Source organism: Thunnus albacares, chromosome 7 (genome assembly GCF_914725855.1).
Source record: "Thunnus albacares chromosome 7, fThuAlb1.1, whole genome shotgun sequence".
In the NCBI taxonomy this organism is placed as follows: Eukaryota; Metazoa; Chordata; class Actinopteri; order Scombriformes; family Scombridae; genus Thunnus; species Thunnus albacares.
In genome coordinates this window covers 25,502,501-25,525,232 of record NC_058112.1, presented here as the reverse complement: position 1 = coordinate 25,525,232, position 22,732 = coordinate 25,502,501, and the positions used below count along the sequence as shown (strand labels likewise).

Below are 22,732 nucleotides of genomic sequence, written 5' to 3'. Positions count from 1 at the left end.
CCATTCTCAGTGTATGTGCACTGGAGACTTTAAGTTTCCACCGAACACATTGATATTGGACCAAGACTGGCTTCCAAACTAGTTCTAATGTCACAAATCATGTTCATGGGCCCACTTCTTAAAATTATATTTTAAATGAGCACGGAGAAACTTTCCATCTTCTACATCAATCTGCACAGTGAAGCTCAAACATTCAACTGTAGGAAAAGGGAGAATAACACACTTTTGAGCAGAGGTGGACTTTAAAGGGGCACGAACTTCAAACTCTGCTGTTACAACTCAACAAATACAATTCTGCATTATGCAAACGTTATAGACGATCTTTGCTTTGGTGCTTTTTTTTTTTTTTTTCTAGTGTCAAAAGTAGGTCAGTTTCCTCCCAACAGCCAATCAGAGGAGAGGGGTGCAGGAGGGGGCGGGGCCACGCGAAGCAAAGTCCAGGAAGAAATCTTCAGGAATCGGGATAATAACGTTTTTCCTCCGCAGTATCCTGTCAACAGTGTGTGGTCTGAACGTCCGTCAGCGCTGACCTGTCAACATGGCTGAGAACAGAGATAAAGCTACCGATCAAATGAAGACATGGAAGGAGAACAGAGTTTCTCAGGTCTGTATGCGCCTTGTATTTGAAGTGTTTTATGGTGCGCAGCGCTGCCTGACTTTGGGTGAGAGGTCGTCTGGGGTAACCAGCTAACGTTAACAGCCAAACTCCAAAGCTAGCTTGTCGGTAAAATTAGCGTTCAGCACCGAAGCCTGAATGTGCAGACATGTAAATAAATATTTTTTAAACTACTTTACGCTATTATAAATTAGGTTGGCTGGCGTATTGTTTGTTTTTGACCGTTAGTATTCCTTATTATTGTTGTGCTCACTAGCAAACCTACCAACAGTCGTTTGCTAATGTTGCAGGTTAAACTGGCCTCTGTCGAAGAAATGAAATAGCGTCTAGCAGTAATTGGCCACCAATCGTTTCTCAAACCTTTTTAATTCACAAAATAAACATGCAAAAACCTGAAAAGTCCTTAATGCGGAGGGAAGATTCGAAGTAGGTCATTGTCCAGAGGCATGCATTGTGAATGAACTTCAGCCCTCTCAGTTATATAACCAGACCACATCAGAGTAAATAGCCACTATCACCGAATGTAACCCTTATTGAAGTCCACGTCCCTCCAACCACTCACTGCATGTTAGCTTGGATTTTGTAATGTCTTACTGTTTATTGTTCTTGCTCTTTCAGCAGTTGTGCAGGTTTCCAGAGCATTCTGAATCTTGTGATAATACTCATGACAAGCAGAGTGCATCTTTGACAATAAACAATGAATAGGAAACAATAATGTTTAGGAAATTTTGCAGGATTTCTGCACAGACGTTAATTTTGTGGACGTAGTTTCTTTGTTTTTGGTATATCTGGTGCAACACTGCGAACATCAATGTCATGCTTGTTGCTGAAATTCTGCTTGTATTTGCTTGTTTGCATACCATATTTTTAAAAATAACAGATGTTTGATTTTCTGTCAGTCAACTCATCTGTTAGATAAAGTAATCAAAAAGCTGAAACAATTAGTCAATTAATTGACAAGTCTATCAACATAAAATAAATCTGCCACAATTTTTAGTTTTGATTGTTTGATTGATTGTTGCTTAGTCAAGCAAATATTTACTAGGTCCAACTTCTTAAATGTGAAGTTTTGCAGTTTTTTGTGCGTATTCTGTAGTATTTTTAATTGATAAATACAAACAAAACATGACATTTGAAGATGTCACCTTGGGCTCTCCCAACTAGTCATTTTCTTTCTTATTGTTTTGACATTTCATAGACTAAATTAATAAAAAATAATCGACAGATTAATCAGTTATGAAAATACTTGTAAATTACAGCCTTACTAAACATAGAATTTCATTCATTTGCAACATGCGTACATGAGACTCTTTGTAATTGGCCTCATTTACATATCTCTAATGTGGATGCTGTTTGCAACAGAGACCAGACACACTGACCACAGGGGCTGGCCATCCTGTTGGAGACAAGCTCAACCTGCAGACTGCAGGACCAAGAGGGCCGCTGCTGGTTCAAGATGTGGTCTTCACAGATGAGATGGCCCACTTTGACCGGGAACGAATCCCAGAGAGAGTGGTGCATGCCAAGGGGGCAGGTAAGTGCAAAGTAGTAATCAGTCTCATCTGTGTCGCTAACTTTGTGTGTGTTTGTGCAACAACAATTGGTGCTCCTCCTGGGCTCCACATATACCGTAATGCATTTACAATACATAACATCTAATATCCACATATATATATATATATATATATATATATATATATATATATATATACATATACATACATATATGTTGTATATCCTTCAGATAAACTTTAGAATACATTGTGGTATGGAACAAGGACTATGGATTTTGTCCCCCGTCATTTACATTGCAAGTGCAGTAGAAAGGGATCACTTAATAACCAATATGAACAGGAGGAATAATGACTGCAAAACCTATTTCAGTGTAAATATGGGTACCTGACTACTGTTTAAGATATAATTAATAAAATTTTGAGCCTTTAGTGTTGTCCTTCAACACTTTTGTATTGTACATATGGCACACTAAGGACTGACCCAAAATTAGAGACCAGGATTTGTCAGATTCAATAAATTCTACATTTGAATAACAAAATGGTCTTGGGCATGGAAGTAATTTATATTTATTTATTTTGATTCCCCTCCCCCCAATAATAAACAAAACATCAGTCTCCTTTACAATAATTCTTATAAAGCAAGTTTCAGAGCATCTAGCCTAAGTCACAATAATAAGCAAACAAAAAAATACAATATCAACAAAGATACAAAAAAACTTTAAAAAAAAACCCAAAACAGACCCTCTCAGCAACTGTATTCATTTTTTCCCCCTTGCAATCCAACAAGCAGCCCAAACTTGTTTTACATGAATTTAAAAAGTTCAATCTTTACCACTGGATCACTATGTGTGACAAAGTAATTTCAAAATCAAGGTCCTTTTTGGTATTTTCAACCACATCTCAGTCATGAGTGATGAAGATGAGATTATTTTTGTCACACAGCATAATATGTCTTTTGAACCATTTTCTAAAACAACGTATAATATTCGGACCAATTCTTGACATCGGAAAGAAATAAATAACACTAGTGCACCTCTAGCTATATTACCTGCCAAAGTCAACAGAACTGACTAAAAAACTAAAAAAACAGGCAAAAAGCAAATGAAGGTCATTCTTGTTTGAGGATTAGCTCCTGACAAATGCTAATCTTTGCAAGCTTTACAGATCAAGGTCAAAGACTGTGGGGCAGATATTCATAAAGTTGTGTTTGTTGGCCTGACAACCCACAGTTAGTCTGAGCAGTTAACTACAAATATGTGAGTCAGACAACTCTAAGCTGATCTGAATATGTGAACCAAACAAAGACACGTCTTACTTTTTTCCTTCCTGATGCAGGTGCATTCGGCTACTTTGAGGTGACTCATGACATCTCTCGCTACTGCAAGGCTAAGGTGTTTGAGCATGTCGGCAAGACCACACCTATTGCTGTCCGCTTCTCAACTGTAGGTAAGAGCAACCATGTAATGTGTGTACGTATGACTTATACCACTTGTTTACAGATTGTTTCCATAAAATGTAAAAAAAAAAAAAAAAAAAATCCAGATTTATTTACTACAAGATTGCGTTTTCCCCTGGATTTTATATCTCAACACACTGTCATGTTGCCTGCTGCTAATGTATGCTGTAAACATTGTAGTAAAAGTGAAGAGAAAAATTAGGGGAAAGCATCCATGGTCTGCTGATTATGCAGGTCACTAATAATGATAAATTGTATTTTTATAGTTTGATTTTTTTCACTTCAAAATTTGTGCTATTGATTTACACTTGTAACCTTTTAATATTTTATTTCATGGAAAAAGTGGCTTCCTCAGATGTTTTCACTGCTCTAGACACTGTCAGTTTAACGATATACAAATAAACCCTATCTTCTGACACTTGAAAAATGTGGTGTGATGGCAGTTTCTTCTCAGGCTACTCTTCACAGAACTGTCAAAATAAGATTCAGATATGTAGAGATTGATTTAGATGATGACTTTTAAAGTATAGTATGAGTTGTAAATGATATGTTTTTAATTAGTATAGTATTTGAGTAAGAAGTATCAACTGAATAAAAATAATTCTTGATTTTGATATATATTTAAGACATCCATAGTCCAAGTATAGGCCACTTTGGGAGTCGTTGCTTTCATTGATGTTGCACCACACTGGTTATCTCTATTCAACAGATGGGCTGTGCCTTAAGTATTTTGGATTGATACACATATTGGCACAGATAGTTAATGAGATTAGTATTGGTAGCTTCAGAAGCTGCGAGGTGCCGCTCAAACTTAAAGCTACACTTGCAAGGGTGTTTTGTAAAATTGCACTCACTTACAAACTGGGATCACAACTGCAAAGACAATCACTTCCCCTCTAAATCAGACTTAAATGCTTGCTTTTGCTAATCTGATGAATGAGCCTCAAAATTAATTGTAGAACTGCAATTACAGATTATTTTTCATGATCAATTATTTTGCTAATTTATGAGTAAAATGTTATCATTTATGTGCATTTTATTCCAGCTGGGGAATCAGGATCAGCAGACACAGTGCGAGATCCTCGAGGCTTCGCAGTCAAGTTTTACACTGATGAAGGCAACTGGGACCTGACAGGCAACAACACCCCCATTTTTTTCATCAGGGATGCCCTGCTGGTGAGTGGGTGTAGGTGGTGTATGAGCCAGGATTGGTTTAGTAGTGAAGGGCCACAATTTTATTTAAGAACAGTCTCTAGTTTCCCTCAAACATGCAAATAAATATAGGAACAGTTTTTAGAACTAATTCCATCAGTCATAATAAGCTATCAAATGAACAACAGTTTAACGTATTTCAAAAACAAACACAGATAGAGACAAAACATATAAATTCTCTAAGTTTCACAACACTTCTGTTGACATGAAGCAAGTATAGAAAGCATTGCATTGACCTGTGTCTTTTACCCCATGTAGTTCCCGTCCTTCATCCACTCCCAGAAACGCAATCCTCAAACCCACATGAAAGACCCCGACATGGTGTGGGACTTCTGGAGTCTGAGGCCTGAGAGTCTGCATCAGGTAGCTGCTGCTGAGGCTTTTGTTAACAAGACAGACTAGTCGAGATCATTTCTAAAAGGACACTTGACTAAAATCTATGAAATATGAAAGTTGTGTTGTGTTGCAGGGCATTGTTGCATGACACTTTCTTGTGTCTTCTGACCCATATCTCCTGTGCAGGTGTCCTTCCTGTTTAGCGATCGAGGTTTGCCTGATGGCTACCGTTTCATGAATGGCTATGGCTCTCATACGTTCAAACTGGTAAATGCTGGTGGAGAGCGTTTCTACTGCAAGTTCCACTACAAGGTCTGTTTGAGCCCAGGTTTCAGCCTTATGTAACATTACAGATGTACTTCCTGGGATTGTGACATTACTTACTTATGTCTTATGTCATATTTTTTTAGACTGATCAAGGAATTAAGAATCTGTCGGTGGAGGAGGCAGAACGTCTGGCTTCCACCAACCCAGATTATGCTATTGGAGACCTGTTCAACGCTATTGCCAATGGCAACTTCCCGTCCTGGACCTTCTACATCCAGGTCATGACCTTTGAGCAGGCCGAGAAGTTCCAGTTCAACCCCTTCGACCTTACCAAGGTACCGCATCCCTCCACAGCACAACAAACTGCACTGTAAACTTCACTCCTGTAGTTGTAGATGCAATGGCATTGTAACCTCTTGCAAAGTACTGTCATGCGTTATTGCAAAGAACCGTTGACATTATCAAAAGTGTGTTTTTAGATTGACAACTGTTTGCAGTTTTTACTGAAGTGTGTATCATAAAAGATCCATCAGGTTGAATGAAAAACGGTTGAAAAACAGTGAGATTACTAATAGTAATAGGATTTCTTGAAATAATACCACATTATATTTGTTGATATTGCTGTGATGTCAGAGCAGTGAATACCATTATGCAGAAATGAAAATAAAATTTTTGACGAAGTTAAAGCAGCCCTGTAAATGAATTTCCAACACAGATTAAGATTTTTATCACCATATTGCAGTAACCTAGTAAAGAAAAGCCACACAAAAGTCAAGCTTTATTGTAGTATGCTTGAGTTCCCCCATTTATGAGTTTATAGAAAAGTTGTTTATTGATGAATTGCACATCTCTGGGGCAGCTGTAAAATGTGTATTAGGAGAACTTAAACTTGACAGAATTATTTCTGCATTGTGATCATAACTTTCTGCTTAGTTATAATTTACTTTCCAGTTAATAAAAGCAGTGTGCATGGAAGTAATTTTAGTGGCCAACATCAGATGTCTAGTTTTGAATGTTTATACCAATATGAAATGTTGTGATGTTGAGAAAGGCCTTGAATACATGACAAATAGTTGGATGGATCCTGGATTTGTCAGTTCTTTCTCTGGCACATCCAGCAGTAGGTGTCAGTATATTTCAGCTAATGGAGTTCTCTCATTCAGGTTTGGTCACATAAAGAATACCCATTGATCCCTGTGGGGAAAATGGTACTCAACAGGAACCCAGTCAACTACTTTGCAGAGGTGGAACAGCTGGCCTTTGACCCCAGTAACATGCCACCAGGCATCGAGCCCAGCCCTGACAAGATGCTGCAGGTAACCAACAGTATATTTTCACTTGATTGTTTCTCTGTCAGACTTCAATGAAAACTTAAATAAATAATTGAATTGCATGAAAAATGCTATATTGAATTTCACAACTTTTTTTTAATTAGGAAACCTGTAATACGAAGGGTTCATCGCTACCATCTCATGGTTTCTTGTCCTAGCATTTACAGATTCTTGGTATAACTATTTGCCTGAATATATAATGACATTTAGTAAACAGTTAATATTCAACATTCACATAAATGTAGTTGTATTCACTGTCATCACCCGATGAGCATACATAACACATAAAATACAAGGAAAGGAAATATGTATGCTTATTGTACATATAATCTTACATTAGGCATTGATTTAATTTTTTAATTTAATGTCTGACAATAATAACACAAACACAATGATAACATCCCTGCTGACTATAGTTAATGCAGATCAATTTGATGCTAGAAATTCAGATTAATTTAGCTTCTCTCCCACCCTGAACATTAGTTCTGTGCTACACTATTAACACTAACATACACTAATATGTTGGTATAAAACCAGTTTTAGGAATTAAATCCGTGTGGGTTTCAGTGCTGGTACTTGCCTCGGACTGTATCTTGTTTAGGGTAGTTACTTTACCGCATAACAACATGAGCTCAAATGGCCTTTTTATTTTTACTTTTTAATCAAATTATGCTACTGTCCTTTGCAATATATTAAGTTTAGATCACTAATTCTGTCATACAATGGCTTTTAAAAAGTATTTAGCAAACTGAATTTTGTGATGACAAAATACCATTTGACGAAGGTGACCTTCATGTGAATCAGTACCAGTATACCTTTTAAAAGAAGGCATAGTGCCCATCATCATGTAAAATCATACAATATTTCAAGATGATCAGCTGCTAGCATTACACACCAGCTTCTAAAGGTGTGTTTGGGGGAAGTTGATAGAAGGTAAAGGAACTAAACTCAGTCGAATAACGTACAACTATTCGCTCAGCCTGCATAACTGGGTGTATATACTTTGCCTTCGGTCTTGCAGGTTAAGCAGATACTTGAGGACTGTGGTTTGTCTTACACAAAAGAGTTACATAATCAACTGATTGAAACAGAAGAGAGGCTGAAAGATCATTTCATGCAGAAGTAGCAAAGTGAGTTCAGAAGTATGACATTATGTGATATTTATGTAGAATTTAAACAAAAGCTTAAACTGGAAAAGTGTCTGTTTTACGAAAACCAAAAGTCCAGACAGGCTGTTTGTAACTTCAGGGTGAACAACACCAGAATCCCCAAGGTCATTGGAAGATATAAAGGGCTGGATAGAAACCAGAGGATCTGCAACCTTTGTAATGCAACCGTCTGGGAGACGAGTATCGTATTTTGTTAACACATTTCCTCTTAGACAAGACAGATCTTTGTTGCACTGCATATCTCACTGATGTATTTCTCCCTTTAGGGTCGTCTCTTCTCCTACCCAGACACACATCGACACCGGCTGGGAGCCAACTACCTGCAGATCCCCGTTAACTGCCCCTTCAGGGCCCGTGTGGCCAACTACCAGCGTGATGGTCCGATGTGCATGTTTGACAACCAAGGTAAGTTACAGTCCAGCTTCCTTACTCCAGTCAAATTAGGTTTTTCTTTTTCTGCATCCACCTTTTGTGTGTGCGTGTTCCTTTGTTCATATGATGAGCATGCGTTTATGCTTTTTAAATGTTAAGGCAAACATAATAATCTTGACTAATATATTTGTTAAAACACATTTTATACTACATCAGTACAGAAACATTATTTTTAGTGCAGTTAAAAGAGCTGAGATCATGATGATGATAATGATAAAATGTGCACAAGTACAGGGAAATTATTTTGTTCTTCAGAATATCAAGACCAGTGATCATTATCACTAGTAAGCACAATTTGTTTTGACTGCACAACAGAAAGCAATCCATGAAGCTGACTTTGAACCATTTAGGTATAAGCAGTAGTGATTTTACATTGGAAACAGACTACTCAACACAGTATCAACCTTTCAAAGCAAGAACACGATGGATCAATGCATCACTTCACACCAAATTTACATGACCATTATAAACAAGGCCTCGTAGCTTCAAAGATCACTGTGTTGCAGGCGCTGTAGATGTTTAGAAGTAATCAGATTTATAATATACGCTAAAAAGATATCAGTAGTGACAGCTGTGAGACCACTTATATCATTGTTTCATTTTGGTCTTGTATTTAATCCTTTCCTACAAATGTAATACCAATGGCTGCCCACCAGATGTCGCCATTTGGACGTTTTATTTCTCCCATCACTAGTAAGCGGCTATAAGAAAATATATTTTCAGTTTCTCATCTTATCCAAACTGTTCAGAAAATATGAATCCTAAGCAAACACTATCTGTAAACTAACCTGATGGCTGATGTGTGTCTGGTATCATTCATTTTTTTCTCACTATAAATAACAATCTTTTGTCATCTCAGTTACTTCAGTATTTTGCAGAATTCAACCTTCAACAGCATTTTTTTCCTCATACCTGACTCACTAGTGTTTGGTGTGTCTTGCCTCTAGGTGGAGCTCCAAACTACTTTCCCAACAGCTTCAGTGCCCCAGAGACCCAGCCTCAGTTTATGGAGTCCAAGTTCAAGGTGTCTCTAGATGTGGCACGTTACAACAGCGCAGATGATGATAATGTCACACAGGTAAAGATAGCGTCACACTTTTGTAGGTGTGTTTTCTGTGGCCAAGCCATTTGTGCCCACAAGAGCTGAATAAGTGTATTAATAACATTAATTCACACACTTCCCAGCTGTACTATAGTGTGTCAGAATATTAAAGTGACCAGGACAGAAGGGCCTTCAGTGCACATAGACTGAGAACGGACTTTTCAGCAGTTTAACTTTTGAAATGAAAAATGAAATGAAAAAATTGTCTCTAGATTTTTCAATGGGGGAGAAGGAGGAGCTGTAATTTAACAAGGCAATTTAACTTTTTTTAATGGAAAAACCACATCAGATGCAAATTTATATTCAAAGCAGAGTACTTCTATATAGTATTTCTATAAAGAGTATTTTTATATATATCTTAAAACATGTCTGGAGGGAATCTTTAAATATAGGGACAATTCTCTTAATTGTGGTACACTGATTTTGATGCTTGTGATATTTGTTAAAAATTAGCCTTAAGTACTAAAGATCATCGCTAACACACTCCAACCTTGCGGTAATAAACCCATAACTCTTGGATCAATTGATCTTATCAATAGCTGTAAAACTAATTACAACCTTCAACTCATCTCTGATTATATACATAATCAGGTTATGTGATACGTTTCAAAACAAGTACAGTATCAGTTAAATGTTTGAACACACTTTCTCATTCAAGAGAATGGGAATAAGTTCAATGCAAATTACATTTTTGTGTTTTGCGAACAAAAGAGTGAAAACGACAAAAAAATTAATAAATAATCGACAGAGGATTAAAAACAAATTAAAAACACACAAAAAAGAGGGGTTTCAAATTGCTTAAAATTACTACAAGGAACTTTCATTCTGTGTTGATTTTGGCGGCCCCTGTGGACAAACACGGTAGTGTTACCCGGAATGAATAATGTATTTCCCATGAGCACCACGCCTGTGTGTCATAAAAATCTTAGCTAGCATGTGCATTTGCTTTTGGGAGCATGTGAAAGAAAGACACTACTTATTTTTAGTATTATTTTTCTTTTTTAAACACAGCTGTTTGCAGGATGCATAGCGATGAGGTAATGTATCTATGTGTGGCTATGTAAGATTAATATTTGTAATATGACGATGGTGAAGCAAAGTAAACTTTGTTTTAGTACCATTCATACACCTAAGTTACATGTAAGGCTGCATTCACCAAAAAATCTGGCAATGCGGCACCTTCCTGCAGGGCTGTGTGGAGGTGTGTGCATGTTTGTTTGTGTTTTAGAATGTAACAGTTATCCACCGTCACTTCTCTGCCTCTCGCTCTTTCCCACTCGATACGCAAACATACTCCTTAACGGAGCCACGCTACCAATAGTTTCCCAGGCAACGACAGAGGTTGACTCACGTACCGGAACAGCGCTGCACAGAGACTCCCAAACACTATCGATTTCCAAATGAATGGATATTCATTCGGATATCAAATAATAAAAAAATTTTTTTGGCCTGGCGGGGGTTCTCGTTGTGTCATTATGCAGAAACACAGATTCAGTAAATATATATATACACACACATACATACATACATACACTCCTGACAGCTAAGTATACGGACTTACATTTGTTGGGTGGCCAGAGATACCACTTCAAATAAGTTTATATTTAATACAATAATGCAAATAAGGTAATTTATCATCCATGCTTTGGCTAAAGGGGCAGTAAATATGCTTCTTAGTATATTCAGCATATTGGCAGGGCACTTGGTTTGTGATATAAGGGTAATCATAATTAATAATAGTTCCTTTTTAAACAGCAATTCCTATATGAAATTGCACTTAAATTAATCTAATTTTAATTTGACCCTCTTTGAACAACTTTTCTTTGTGTTATATTGCAGGTTCGTACCTTCTACACTCAGGTGCTGAATGAAGAGGAGCGCCAGAGACTTTGCCAAAACATGGCAGGGGCCCTGAAAGGGGCCCAGCTCTTCATCCAGAAACGCATGGTGAGTCATTTATAGTGTTGACTCAGTGCAAGCACCACAGTCTGTCACCTTATTGCCTTTCATGCTGTCGTGCTTTTATTATGCAGTGATGAATAGTTTCAAAATGAAATATAAATATTGATGTTTACTTTTACAAAGTAATTGCACAAAAGACAATGATAGTTAATTATTGGATTGTTGAACCAATTGCATATATTCAGAGGTGCTGTATGATTGCACCACAGGATGTTGCTCTTAGAAATACCAAATGGTACATTTAATCATACACAGGAAATCTGTGGTTATGTGGATGCAAGGTAAAACAAGTGTGTTCTGTTTGAATTCTGCAATATAAGTACACTTTCGAAGTGCTGTACCAACATTAAAACTTAGTAAAAAGAATAAAAACAATAAATTAATACAATTGAATAAAAGTAAATATGAATATATATATAAACTTTGAGGTATTCCTCGTATAAAAGTGACAACATAGACATACAATAAAAGCAATAAAAACACAACATTAGAAGAAAGCTTCTAAGGCAGAGTTGGGGCACACCTTAGATCATCAAGTTATTTGTTCCACAAGTATGGTGCAAAGTAACTGAATGGCTCTTCTCTGATCTTTGATCTCACTTTCAGAACAGTGAGCACATTTTTTTTAACCTGTTCATATTGCACAAGCAGGTCAGCAGTGTTAAGCGTACCAACACAAGTGACTTTAGTTTTGTCCTTACTGAGTTGGAGAAAGCTCTGGGACATACATTCATTCATCTGGTCAATACTGAATACAATACTGAATCAGTTCTTCATCAGGATGGAAGTTGTCAGGTGTAAGTGATATGTTAAGTTCAATATTGTCTGCATAATTATGATATAAAATATCGTTATTGTGACTTTTATGACCCAGTGAAGAATGTAGACAAGGAACTTTACAGGACCAATAATTTAACCCTGTGTAAGTGTTGTAACAACAATCATGACAACAGAATCACAGAAACCAAATTCTTGAAATCTGGTCCAGATTTATTTGGTTTGTACTTATTGTGTTGGTCCACCAAATTATCACACAGAGAAGCACCAGAGATTTTTGAAACATGATACAATAAAATCCAAAGAGTCATTTAGCTTCCTTTTAGACATTTGGATGTACTGTCTTCTATGCGTATGTCAACCACCCCAACCATCACCAACCCACAGAAACTTTTTTGCAGATGTGGTTGGAGCTTTCTGCAGCACTACGTGCATTTTCCATTGTGGTCAAGTGTAGTTTATCACCTCACAAAATGTTATAAACTTACGAGAAACTCTGGGGTATGATGTTTGAGAAACTTTTAAAGCTCCTGCAAACTTCAAATTCTTCAAATCTTAAATATTTCTCCATAACAATAAATAAATAAGCAACAGTTGAAGTTAAAAAATATTATTTATAAACAAATGAACACTCAGCCGGTCAGCTTCATGAGAACTGTGTGGTTATGGTTTGATACCTGTTTCTAACTAAGCCCTGCAAACTTCAAACCAGTGAGAAGAGCACAGACAAAAAAAAGAAATACAGACATCTCCTGTGAGAATAACAAATACTGCTCTCACTTTGACACGTAATAGTGTATTTATAGTAAAAGTGTTTTCAGGGCCTGTAAGTCTCATTTCATGGTTCTTTCTGCAGGTCGAGAACTTGAAGGCTGTCCATCCAGACTATGGAAACAGGGTTCAGACCCTTCTCAACAAGTACAATGCAGAGGCCCAGAAGGTAAACCCGGTCCTTGCCCAGTCAAATATAAAGTCTTTGCCCAGTACTGTTATTATTATAATAATAATAATAATAATGATGATAATAAATTATAAAGCGCTTCTCAAAGTAAATGTTACAAAGTTCTACACAAAGCAATAAAAACAAGACAAATTAAATAAAAGTAGTGACAGTAAAATAACTATGAAGACAGAACAGTGCTAAGATAGATATCAAGAACAAATAAAATATATTACAGATATATGTGCACACATGGATACATATCTACACATTAGCATAAATACACTTGCAGAAGCATACACACACACACAAAAAGCCATCTTAAAGAAGTAGGTTTTTAAATGTTGACACAGATGTCTACAGTCTGTCGTCTATAGGAAGTACATTCCAGAGTGACAGCAGAAGCCTGATCCCCTCTGGTCAGGCTAAAATTAGAAATGGAAACAACGAGAACTAACTGATTAGATGATCTAAGACCACGTTCAGGCTCATAGGATGTTAAGAGGTCTATTATATATAATAAGGCCAGTCCAAGTTGTGCTTTAAAAGTTAGCAATACAATTTAAAATCAATTCTAAAATCTAAAGGAAGCCAGTGCAATGATGCTAAGATGTGTAGTGCTCCATCTCCTAGAGATACAGTTGTGGTCAGTCTATCCATCAGTCCACGCACCACTTTGTTCCAGAGTGGAATATCATGACCAGTATTTGGTTCAGACATTCACAGTCCCCATAGAGAGAGTCCTATTGACTCTGGTGATTACTTGACTTTTCTTCTAGTGCCACCATGATTTTGACATTTCTAATTTTGAGTAAAATGTCTTGACAACCATTGGATGATGTTGGATGGATTAACACAAAATGTGTGTAGAGCTACAACGATTAGTTGATTGACAGAAAATTAATGTCATTTTTTGGTTTTCTTTGTCTGCTTTGATGGTAAACTGAATGTCTTTGGGTTTTTCAACTATTGGTTGGAAAAAAACAAGACATTTTTTACTATTTTCTGTCATTTTATTTATATATATATATATATATATATATATATATATATATATATATATATATATATATATACACACACACATAACTCTGAAATAATATTAAATATTTAATTTTATAATGATACCAGTTTATTGTTCACATGCTGCACATTAAAAAAGCTTATACCATCTTTCTCTCTCTCTCTCCTTTCCACTTTCACAGAACACACCTCTGCATGTCTACAGCCGTCCAGGAGCATCGGCCATCGCTGCGTCCTCCAAGATGTGATGCCTTAAATTTCCACAGGGGGACCACCCTTCATTTATCTGAGAACAAAATGCACTTACATAATTACCAACTGCTACTACCAGTTACAGGATTTGTATTTAACTTGCCAATCAGAGACAAGACTGAAATACTAACCCTGTAGTGTCAGGGTTAGTTCATTATTAATTCAGCCAATTCAAGCAGCTAATGTTTTTTCTAATCTATAAATATTTGTTTGCTGTGAGTCAAAATATATAATGCATTGCCTTAAAAATAAGTTATAGTAATAGAATATAGCATAAACACCAATCAATTCATCAATATGCCTTGGCTCTCTGTACAACTCAGTCTAAGGATAAAACCTTTGAAGTTACTTTTGTCTTGATTGAACAGAAGTTTAACATCAGGATTTTTTAATAGATTAAAAAGTAGTCCACAATTAAGTCTAATTTCGACCAATGACTAGTTATACCAAACACCTGGTTGGAGTTGTATGTGCATTTTCATATGACTTCATTAATGACTGATCCTCAGCCCCTGATAAATGCTATGATGCGTGATGAATGTCTCTAATAATTCCTCAGGTTGTGCGTGTACTACTATGTCATGTTTTCTTTTGCTAAAGTTAACAAAAATGCCTCCAGAGCTGTTCTAAATTTCTTCTGATAACATTCAAATAATATTTGTGAAAAAAAAAATTGGATCAGCTTATGACAGTGTTTTTCTTTTCAATATGGGTCATGATTAGTTTTGACCACTTTTGTTTATGCCTGACTGAACCATTGATCATATGAATACATAGCAGACTATAATTAATTATGAGAAATCCGGATATTTTTGAAGTTTTCACCACTTATTCACGAGTAGAAAGAGACTGCCATTAGTGACCTAATGGTGAAAGATATTGTTAATTCTGCAGTGTCTAAGAAAATGTATAGAATTTTAAAATGGAAAACAGCTCAGAAAGTCCAGCTTTTCTGCTTTTATCAGGTTTAAATGGCACATTACGAAATCTGACAACATTTGAGGCGGAGCCTGATTCTTTCAGACTAAGTTCACATTTAAAGATATCATGTAGGTCACTTTCCTGGAAAGAGATTACGAAGATTCCCAACAGGATGCAAACAATCTAAAATCAAATGTATAACAGTCCATATGAATTAGTTATATAACCTGCCATTGATGTGTATTCGTAAATCTGAATGTAACTGATGTTTTTATTAATATTCAAGTTGTGAACTTCTTTCAGATGAGATGTGTATTTAGTGCCTGTATCAATAATTTGTAATTAAAGCTTATCAGCTACTTTCATTTGTCTCCATTTCTTCTGCTCTAGCTGTCCTTTTAAAGCAGGTTTGTATCTTCATGGATATTAAGATGGTACGTTACGTGAAATTGAAACGTTATTGAGCTTACTTGAGTGAAAATGTGCAGTTTGATCAAATGTCCGCACAACAGGTGACACCTGACACGAGAAGGCTTCCTGCTAAGGCGTTCAGTGCTTGATGTTTTGTTAACTACCGTTTTGTAAGCTAGCGGGTGTCTACTGGCCCGAAGGCTTTTGAATCTTCACTCTAGTAATTTTCTAGCACACTTATTGCCAACAGCTTCTAAACTACTGATTTCAGCTTATCTGTGTATTGGGTTCTTTGATCCAGATATATCCAATTCTACATCTCAATAAGAGTAAGAGTGTACCGTCATGCTAGCTGATCTGTCAGGTGGTACTTATGTTTAGCAGGGGCTTAAATGGTAATGCGAATATGCTCACAATGCTAAATGCACAAAGCACAGTTGAGGCTGGTGGGAATGTCCTTACATTCACATGTAGCTTTGGACATCAAAAGCACCAAAATGATCATGCAACCTGAACCCTACCAAATTTTGTGCCAGTCCTTCGAGTAGATATTTATATTTGTCAGGTTAAGTCAAAACTTTGACCTGCTGGTTACACTACAGGAAAAAATCAAGGGGTCACCAAAGTAGGATTCATCCTTTGGGCACCATCAATGTCTGTACAACACTGAACAGTAATTCACTGGCAGACCAACATTACCATCCCAACTGCCATGCTGCTATATGGTAAAAGATGTAAATGAGATCAAATTTTACATGCCTTTTTCAAACAAATCAAACTAGCTTCCCATCTTGGCTACTACTTGTTATAGGTTTGCTTTTAGAAATGTGATAGTTGAGTGAAACTTAGAATATATTATGTTTATTAATCTGGACATTGAACGATCCTTTGATTTTGAATTAAATCTGCGAACTCTTCTGAACAAAAAAAAAAAGAAAAAGAAAAAGAAAATCAAGTACTGAATGTTTCAACACACTGTGGTTGGCCTGCTTTTCTCTCATTGGCTCTCGGTGAAAGAAACAAAGAAACAAACAAAAAACAAACAAACCAACAAGCCTGCTGACCCCAAAAGCTAACACGAATTACACTGAAACGATCAGTTCTTGCACACCTTCCTCCACTCCAAACCACAGTTGAGCTGACAGCGATGAATCCTTCAGGTTACCCGGCTGAATTTATTCCACTGCAGGGGGGGAGGCAAGATGGGCTCCCTGGACAGCCCAGTGCACCTACGATGGTTCAGTACACCACTGTGAACATCACCACTGAGCGCCCCCCGGACCACATCATCTGGTCCCTCTGCTGCTTTGTCTACTCAAACCCTCTCTGTCTCGGACTGGCAGCACTCATCTTCTCGTTCAAGGTGAGCTGATGTGCAACTGACTTTCTTATGAATTACATTCTTTGTGTACCAATCATCTGTTATTATTTAGTTTTAGTAATATCTAATATATGTACTGTACATGTATCTAACAGTCACAGGGTTTTGCATGCTTCATTGATATCTAACAATCTGACCAGCTGACCTTTCTGATCTACATCACTTAAACTGCACTCTTAGGCTTTTTCCATAACAGGATCATAAAGACACAATAATGCGGGACATGTGTTTCAATATACAGTTAATATTCAGATGCACAACACACGTCAGATATTCTGAATCTATCCATGTAAACTGTAGGCTGTGTGCACAGTGTTGGGGAGTACATTACTAGTTTAATTTTCCAGTAATGTTCCTGTTGCCTAGCTATTATCAAAATCTTGTGTGTCTATATTTACAGTAGTGAGCAATTTTTTCAGTATGGCGGATAATTTTACCCAGAATTAAAATTAAAAGGGACCACAGAGAATTAAATTACCACCACGCAATAAAAAAGATTTTTAACCTGTTTTACAAGGTGTGACTCTGTTTCCTATCCAGGGAACCACCAGCTACCATCTTTCTTTGGATTAGGAAACAGAGTTGCACTGGAGATACCTTCAGAAAAGCACTAAGTGTTATTGAACAACATTCTGGGTTTTTCATAGATGTGCCAAGTATAAAAATATTGATAAAAGAAATAGAAGGTCAAAGACAACTATGCAAACAAAACTACATGTGAGAATGGAAATATGGATAGAAAAGGAAGAAAGCAACTGAATTTGCTGCATGGAAATAGAGCAAACAAGAATGTCTCAAAGGTTTTGGCTGAAATCTATGAGATTTGCTTTTGCATTTACAGGCCAGAGACCGAAAGTTGGCTGGAGACCTGGAGGGTGCCAGAAACTACGGCTCCACTGCCCGCTTACTCAACATCGTGTCCACTGTGCTGGCTGCCGTCATGATTCTTATTGTTATTATTACAGTTATTGCATTGTCTGTACAAGCGAATAGGTACACATACCAATACCGAGGCAACTATTACGGACATTAAAAAAAATGGCATCATTTCAAATAGTGATAGAGTTGCCTGCTGCTGTGGCTTGGTGATACTTGTGGTTCTCTGCTTAACGCACATGGCACAGTTTGTAACTTTTTATGCCCTTTTACTTATACCCTTGAGCAAAACAGACACTTAACATTCATTGGTGTTAAAAAGTCCTAAATGTAACTCCACATTTCCTTAATAGCAGCCTGTAGTCAAGTTTGAATGCAAGACTTTGTTATTAAAGTCAGATTTCCTGTCAGGGAGGTCTGCATCTCAGCAACAGTTTAATTTTTTAATAAATGGAAGTTTGTCTGCTTCGTTATTCTTAGAAATGTGGTTGTGAAATTTTGAAGGTAAAAAGATTGTGGTTGTTTTCAGTGCTTGCATTTTTTCCTAGTACTATAGAGTTACACTTGTACTGTGTTGAAACATGTCATATCCCTTTTGCCTGTCTAACATCTATGTTTTGTAAACCACTGGCCTGTAGCCTGTTGGACCTGCCCTCCTGCAACTTTCCAGTACACTAACAATTGTGTACTGGAAAGCTAAAATCCACATTGTGTCCACACAGTCATTTTGTGCAAAAATGCATTTGGAAGTTTATTTGAAGCTTATATGAGGCTTCAGCAGTCTGAGTTAGTCATATCAAGTGGATATCTGCCACATTTATAGTCTTTTTAGCTTCAAATTCCCTCTTTGTGTTTCCTTCTTCCTTGTTGAACTGCGGTGGAAGTATAGTAAGAAAAAGAGAGACTTTGGCACTAAAAATACTGTAACATTGAAAGATATCTACTTGATTTGACTCATTTGGACGACTGAATTAGTTTCAGAAAAAAACTTTTAAATAAGTTTTTGCACAGAAGGAGGCTTGTGGATTTTGGCCCCCATTATGAAGGGATCTTTTATATATTATATAGATTACAGCAAGAAAAACCTATTTCAATGTTCATTTGGACACCTGACTATTGTTTTAAGATTGACTTGAAAAATTGTGAACCACTCCTTTAAGACAGTCTGTGACTGCTGCCAAAGCAACAGCATGTTTCAAGTCATTGGCTTTGACAAAACCATCAAAAGGAAACAGACACTTGCAGTGACATTCAAGTTATTAGTATATTGCACACCTTCCTGCAGCCTCCACTCTAAGCTACATTTGCACTGCAGGGGGGAGGTATGATGGGTTCCCCGACAGACATGTGCACCTATGTACAATGGTTCAGTACACCACTTTGAACATCACTCCTGAGCCCCCTCAGGACTCAAACCCTCTCTGCCTCAGACTGGCAGCGCTCATCTACTCTATCAAGGTGAGCTGACGTGCAACTGTTCTGATTTGTGATCATTTGTGTTCCAAACATTGGTTCTTGCCTATTTAAACAGGAAAAAAAAGAGTTGAAGCAATATCAAATAAGATTTTTAATATTCTTCTTATATCTAAGAATCTGACTGGCTGCTCTCATTGATCCCCGCCACTTTATAACATAAAATGCACTAGTTGCACCAAAATAAAATGCGAAATACCGATCCAGTTGAAATTAAAAAATATTATTTATAAACTAATAAACACTCAAAAACTCAGCCGATCCGCTTCATGAGAACTATGTGGTTATGGTTTGATACCTGTTTCTAACTGAGCCCTGCCTACTTCAAACCAGTGAGAAGAGCACAAATAAAGAAATACAGACATCTCCTCTGAGAATAACAAATACTGCTCTCACTTTGACAGGTAATACTGTATTCATAGTAAAAGTGTTTTCAGGGTCTTTAAGTCTCGAGGTCTCAACAAGGGGAGTCACATCCACCTGCTACATGATGCACATTTCCTAATTTGGACGTCACTCCCAGAGTTGGGGGTGTTCCCCGGAGATAAAGCTGAGCTACTGACACATGCGAAGTGCTCCCAAGGGACTCCATAAGTTGTTGTTCCCCTTCTCCTTTCCACAAAGGTAGGTTGTAAAAAATAGGCAATGAATGAAAAGTGCAAAGCAATAATTGCCTTTGAAGTTGTTCCCTACACGTTTGACGCTGTGCTGTCTCTGTGTTATGGGTGTATAAATAGGTAGAGGTCTGTCTGCAATGAGGCAGTGAGTAAAGTTTTAGCTCAGTAGTCAGAAGTATATGTATATATACTTATATATGTATACACACACACATACATACATACATACATATATATATATATATATATATATATATATATATATATATATATATATATATATATATATATATATATATATATATATATAAACTTAGCACAAAAAGTAACCAAATTTATGTTTGGTAGATTATTTCTTTGTTGTAACAATGCTTCTTGGCAATAAATTTTATATCGTTGGAAAGCCTGTTTATTTCCCTTTTAAATGGTGCCACATTTGTAAAGAACATGCATTTGTGGAATGAGCAGCAGAGCTGAGTATGTTGGTTGCGCCCATGAAAAATTTGCCAAATCTTCTCTGCCAATGTCAAACAGCTTATTTTGCTGTTGCTATCGACTCTTGTTTTGAGCTTCTGGTACCCCCAGGTGCTGCCAATCAGCTGCCAATCAGGCCATGTGAGTATGGGCCCTGCTACAGTGGTCAGTAGGTGTCTGCTCCAAGAATCAGCATGCCACGTTTGACTGATCTGGATAGGGCCTGTGTGACTGGGCAACTTCAAGCAGGTGTTCCGCAAAACCAAGTTGCAGCATTATTTGGAGTGAGCTCTAGTACCATCTCCAAAGTGAAGGCCAAGTTCCATATAATGGGGGATGTCAGAGACAGGCCGTGAAGTGGGTGTCCCAAGAAGACGACACCCCAAGAAGCCCGTTTCCTCACCCTGTCAGCACTTAGGTACTGTAGGCTGTCTTCTACAGATTTGCAGTCAAGGTTTGCAGGATGATATTGCCCACGGCTCTCTGCCCAGACAATCCAGAACAGACTGCATGCAGCCAATCTCCAGTCTCATAGGGTTGCCAGGAGGCCTGCCATGGCTGCCCTTCACTGTCAGGCCCGTTTGCGCTGGTGTCGGCAACACGTGCACTGGAACCATAACATGTGGTGGAACGTTATGTTCAGCGATGAGACCAGATTCTGCCTATGGCAGTTGGATCGTAGGGTCAAAGTGTGGTGAAGACGTGGAGAACGTTATGCTGATTGCTGCACCGATACATCTTTTGGTGGAGGCAGTGTGATGGTGTGGGGCAGCATCTCCCTCACTGGAAAAAACGAGGCTTGTCATCATTGGAGGGAATCTCAATGCAGAGAGATATCGAGATGAGATTCTGCAACCAGTGGCAATCCCATATCTCCACAGTCTGGGATTGAGCTCTATCCTCCAAAATGACAATGTTCGCCCCCACAGAGCGGGGTTTATCAGAGACTACCTCCAGAATTTGGGAGTGGAGAGGATGGAATGGCCTGCCGGCAGTCCTGACCTCAACCCCATTGAACACTTGTGGAATCAGCTTGGGCATGCTGTTCGTGCCAGAGTGACCAACACAACCACGTTGCCTGACTTGTGACAAATGCTGGTTGAAGAATGGGATGCCATCCCACAGCAGTGTGTGACCAGGCTGGTGACCAGCATTAGGAGGAGGTGCCAGGCTGTTGTGGCTGTATATGGTTCTTCCACACACTACTGAGGCTCCTGTTTGTTAAATGAATAAATTGTCAAATTGCCAATATGTCTACATATGAATACATAGCAGACTATAATTAATTATGAGAAAATAGATTATTTTTGAAGTTTTCATCACTTATTCATGTATAGAAAGAGACTGCCATTAGTGACCTAGTAGCGAAAGATTTAAATTAGTATCAATTCTGCAGTGTCTAAGAAAATGTATAGAATTTTAAAATGGAAAACAGCTCAGAAAGTCCTGCTTTTCTGCTTTTGTCAGGTTTAAATGGCACATTACGAAATCTGACGACATTTGAGGCGGAGCCTAATTCTTTCAGACTAAGTTCACATTGAAAGATATCATGTAGGTCACTTTCCTGGAAAGAGATTACAAAGACTCCCAACAGGATGCAAACAATCTAAAATCAAATGTATAACAGTCCATATGAATTCGTTATATAACCTGCCATTGATGTGTATTTGTAAATCTGAATGTAACTGATGTTTTTATTAATAGTCAAGTTGTGAACTTCTCTCAGATGAGATGTGTATTTAGTTCCTGTATCAATTAATTTGTAATTAAAGCTTATCAGTGTCTTTCATTTGTCTCAATTTCTTCTGCTCCAGCTGTCCTTTTAAAGCAGGTTTGTATCTTCATGGATATTAAGATGGTATGTGATGTGAAATTGAGCTGACTTGAAAATGTGCAGTTTGATCAAATGCCAGCACAGCAGGTGACACCTGACACAAGAAGGCTTCCTGCTAAGGCTACAGAACTTTATCTGTTCAGTGTTTGATGTTTTGCCAGCTTCTGTTTTGTAAGCCAGCGGGTGTCTACTGGCCTGAAGGCTTTTGAATCTTGACTCTAGTAATTTTCTTGCACACTTATTGCTAACAGCTTCTAAACTACTGATTTCAGCTTGTCTGTGTATTGGGCTCTTTGATCCGGATATATCCAATTCTACATCTCAAGAAGAGTAAGAGTGTACCGTCATACTAGCTG

At 37.5% G+C, this 22,732-nt stretch overlaps 2 protein-coding genes across 2 annotated transcripts; both read left to right on the top strand.

Annotated features, from left to right (window-relative positions):
* Positions 1-417: 417 nt before the first annotated feature.
* Positions 418-15,675, top strand: cat (catalase). Its single transcript, XM_044356198.1, has 13 exons — positions 418-604; positions 1,979-2,150; positions 3,466-3,576; positions 4,632-4,762; positions 5,057-5,161; positions 5,321-5,446; positions 5,545-5,736; positions 6,565-6,717; positions 8,168-8,306; positions 9,281-9,411; positions 11,275-11,382; positions 13,031-13,114; positions 14,320-15,675. The coding sequence occupies exons 1-13, from the start codon at positions 539-541 to the stop codon at positions 14,383-14,385; spliced, it is 1,584 nt and encodes a 527-aa protein (XP_044212133.1). The 5' UTR covers positions 418-538; the 3' UTR covers positions 14,386-15,675.
* A 552-nt stretch (positions 15,676-16,227) lies between these two features.
* LOC122985493 (dispanin subfamily A member 2b-like) lies at positions 16,228-18,663 on the top strand. The gene is made up of 2 exons (XM_044356202.1): positions 16,228-17,084; positions 17,944-18,663. The coding sequence occupies exons 1-2, from the start codon at positions 16,869-16,871 to the stop codon at positions 18,133-18,135; spliced, it is 408 nt and encodes a 135-aa protein (XP_044212137.1). The 5' UTR covers positions 16,228-16,868; the 3' UTR covers positions 18,136-18,663.
* Positions 18,664-22,732: the final 4,069 nt, after the last annotated feature.

Bases quoted from the DNA above. Each gene is read 5' to 3' on its own strand.
- cat (XM_044356198.1), top strand. From the start codon at position 539: ATGGCTGAGAACAGAGATAAAGCTACCGATCAAATGAAGACATGGAAG. The intron at 3,577-4,631 runs GTAAGAGCAACC...ATTTTATTCCAG, and splicing joins TGTCCGCTTCTCAACTGTAG to CTGGGGAATCAGGATCAGCA. The intron at 5,162-5,320 runs GTAGCTGCTGCT...TCTCCTGTGCAG, and splicing joins GGCCTGAGAGTCTGCATCAG to GTGTCCTTCCTGTTTAGCGA.
- LOC122985493 (XM_044356202.1), top strand. From the start codon at position 16,869: ATGAATCCTTCAGGTTACCCGGCTGAATTTATTCCACTGCAGGGGGGG. The intron at 17,085-17,943 runs GTGAGCTGATGT...TTGCATTTACAG, and splicing joins CACTCATCTTCTCGTTCAAG to GCCAGAGACCGAAAGTTGGC.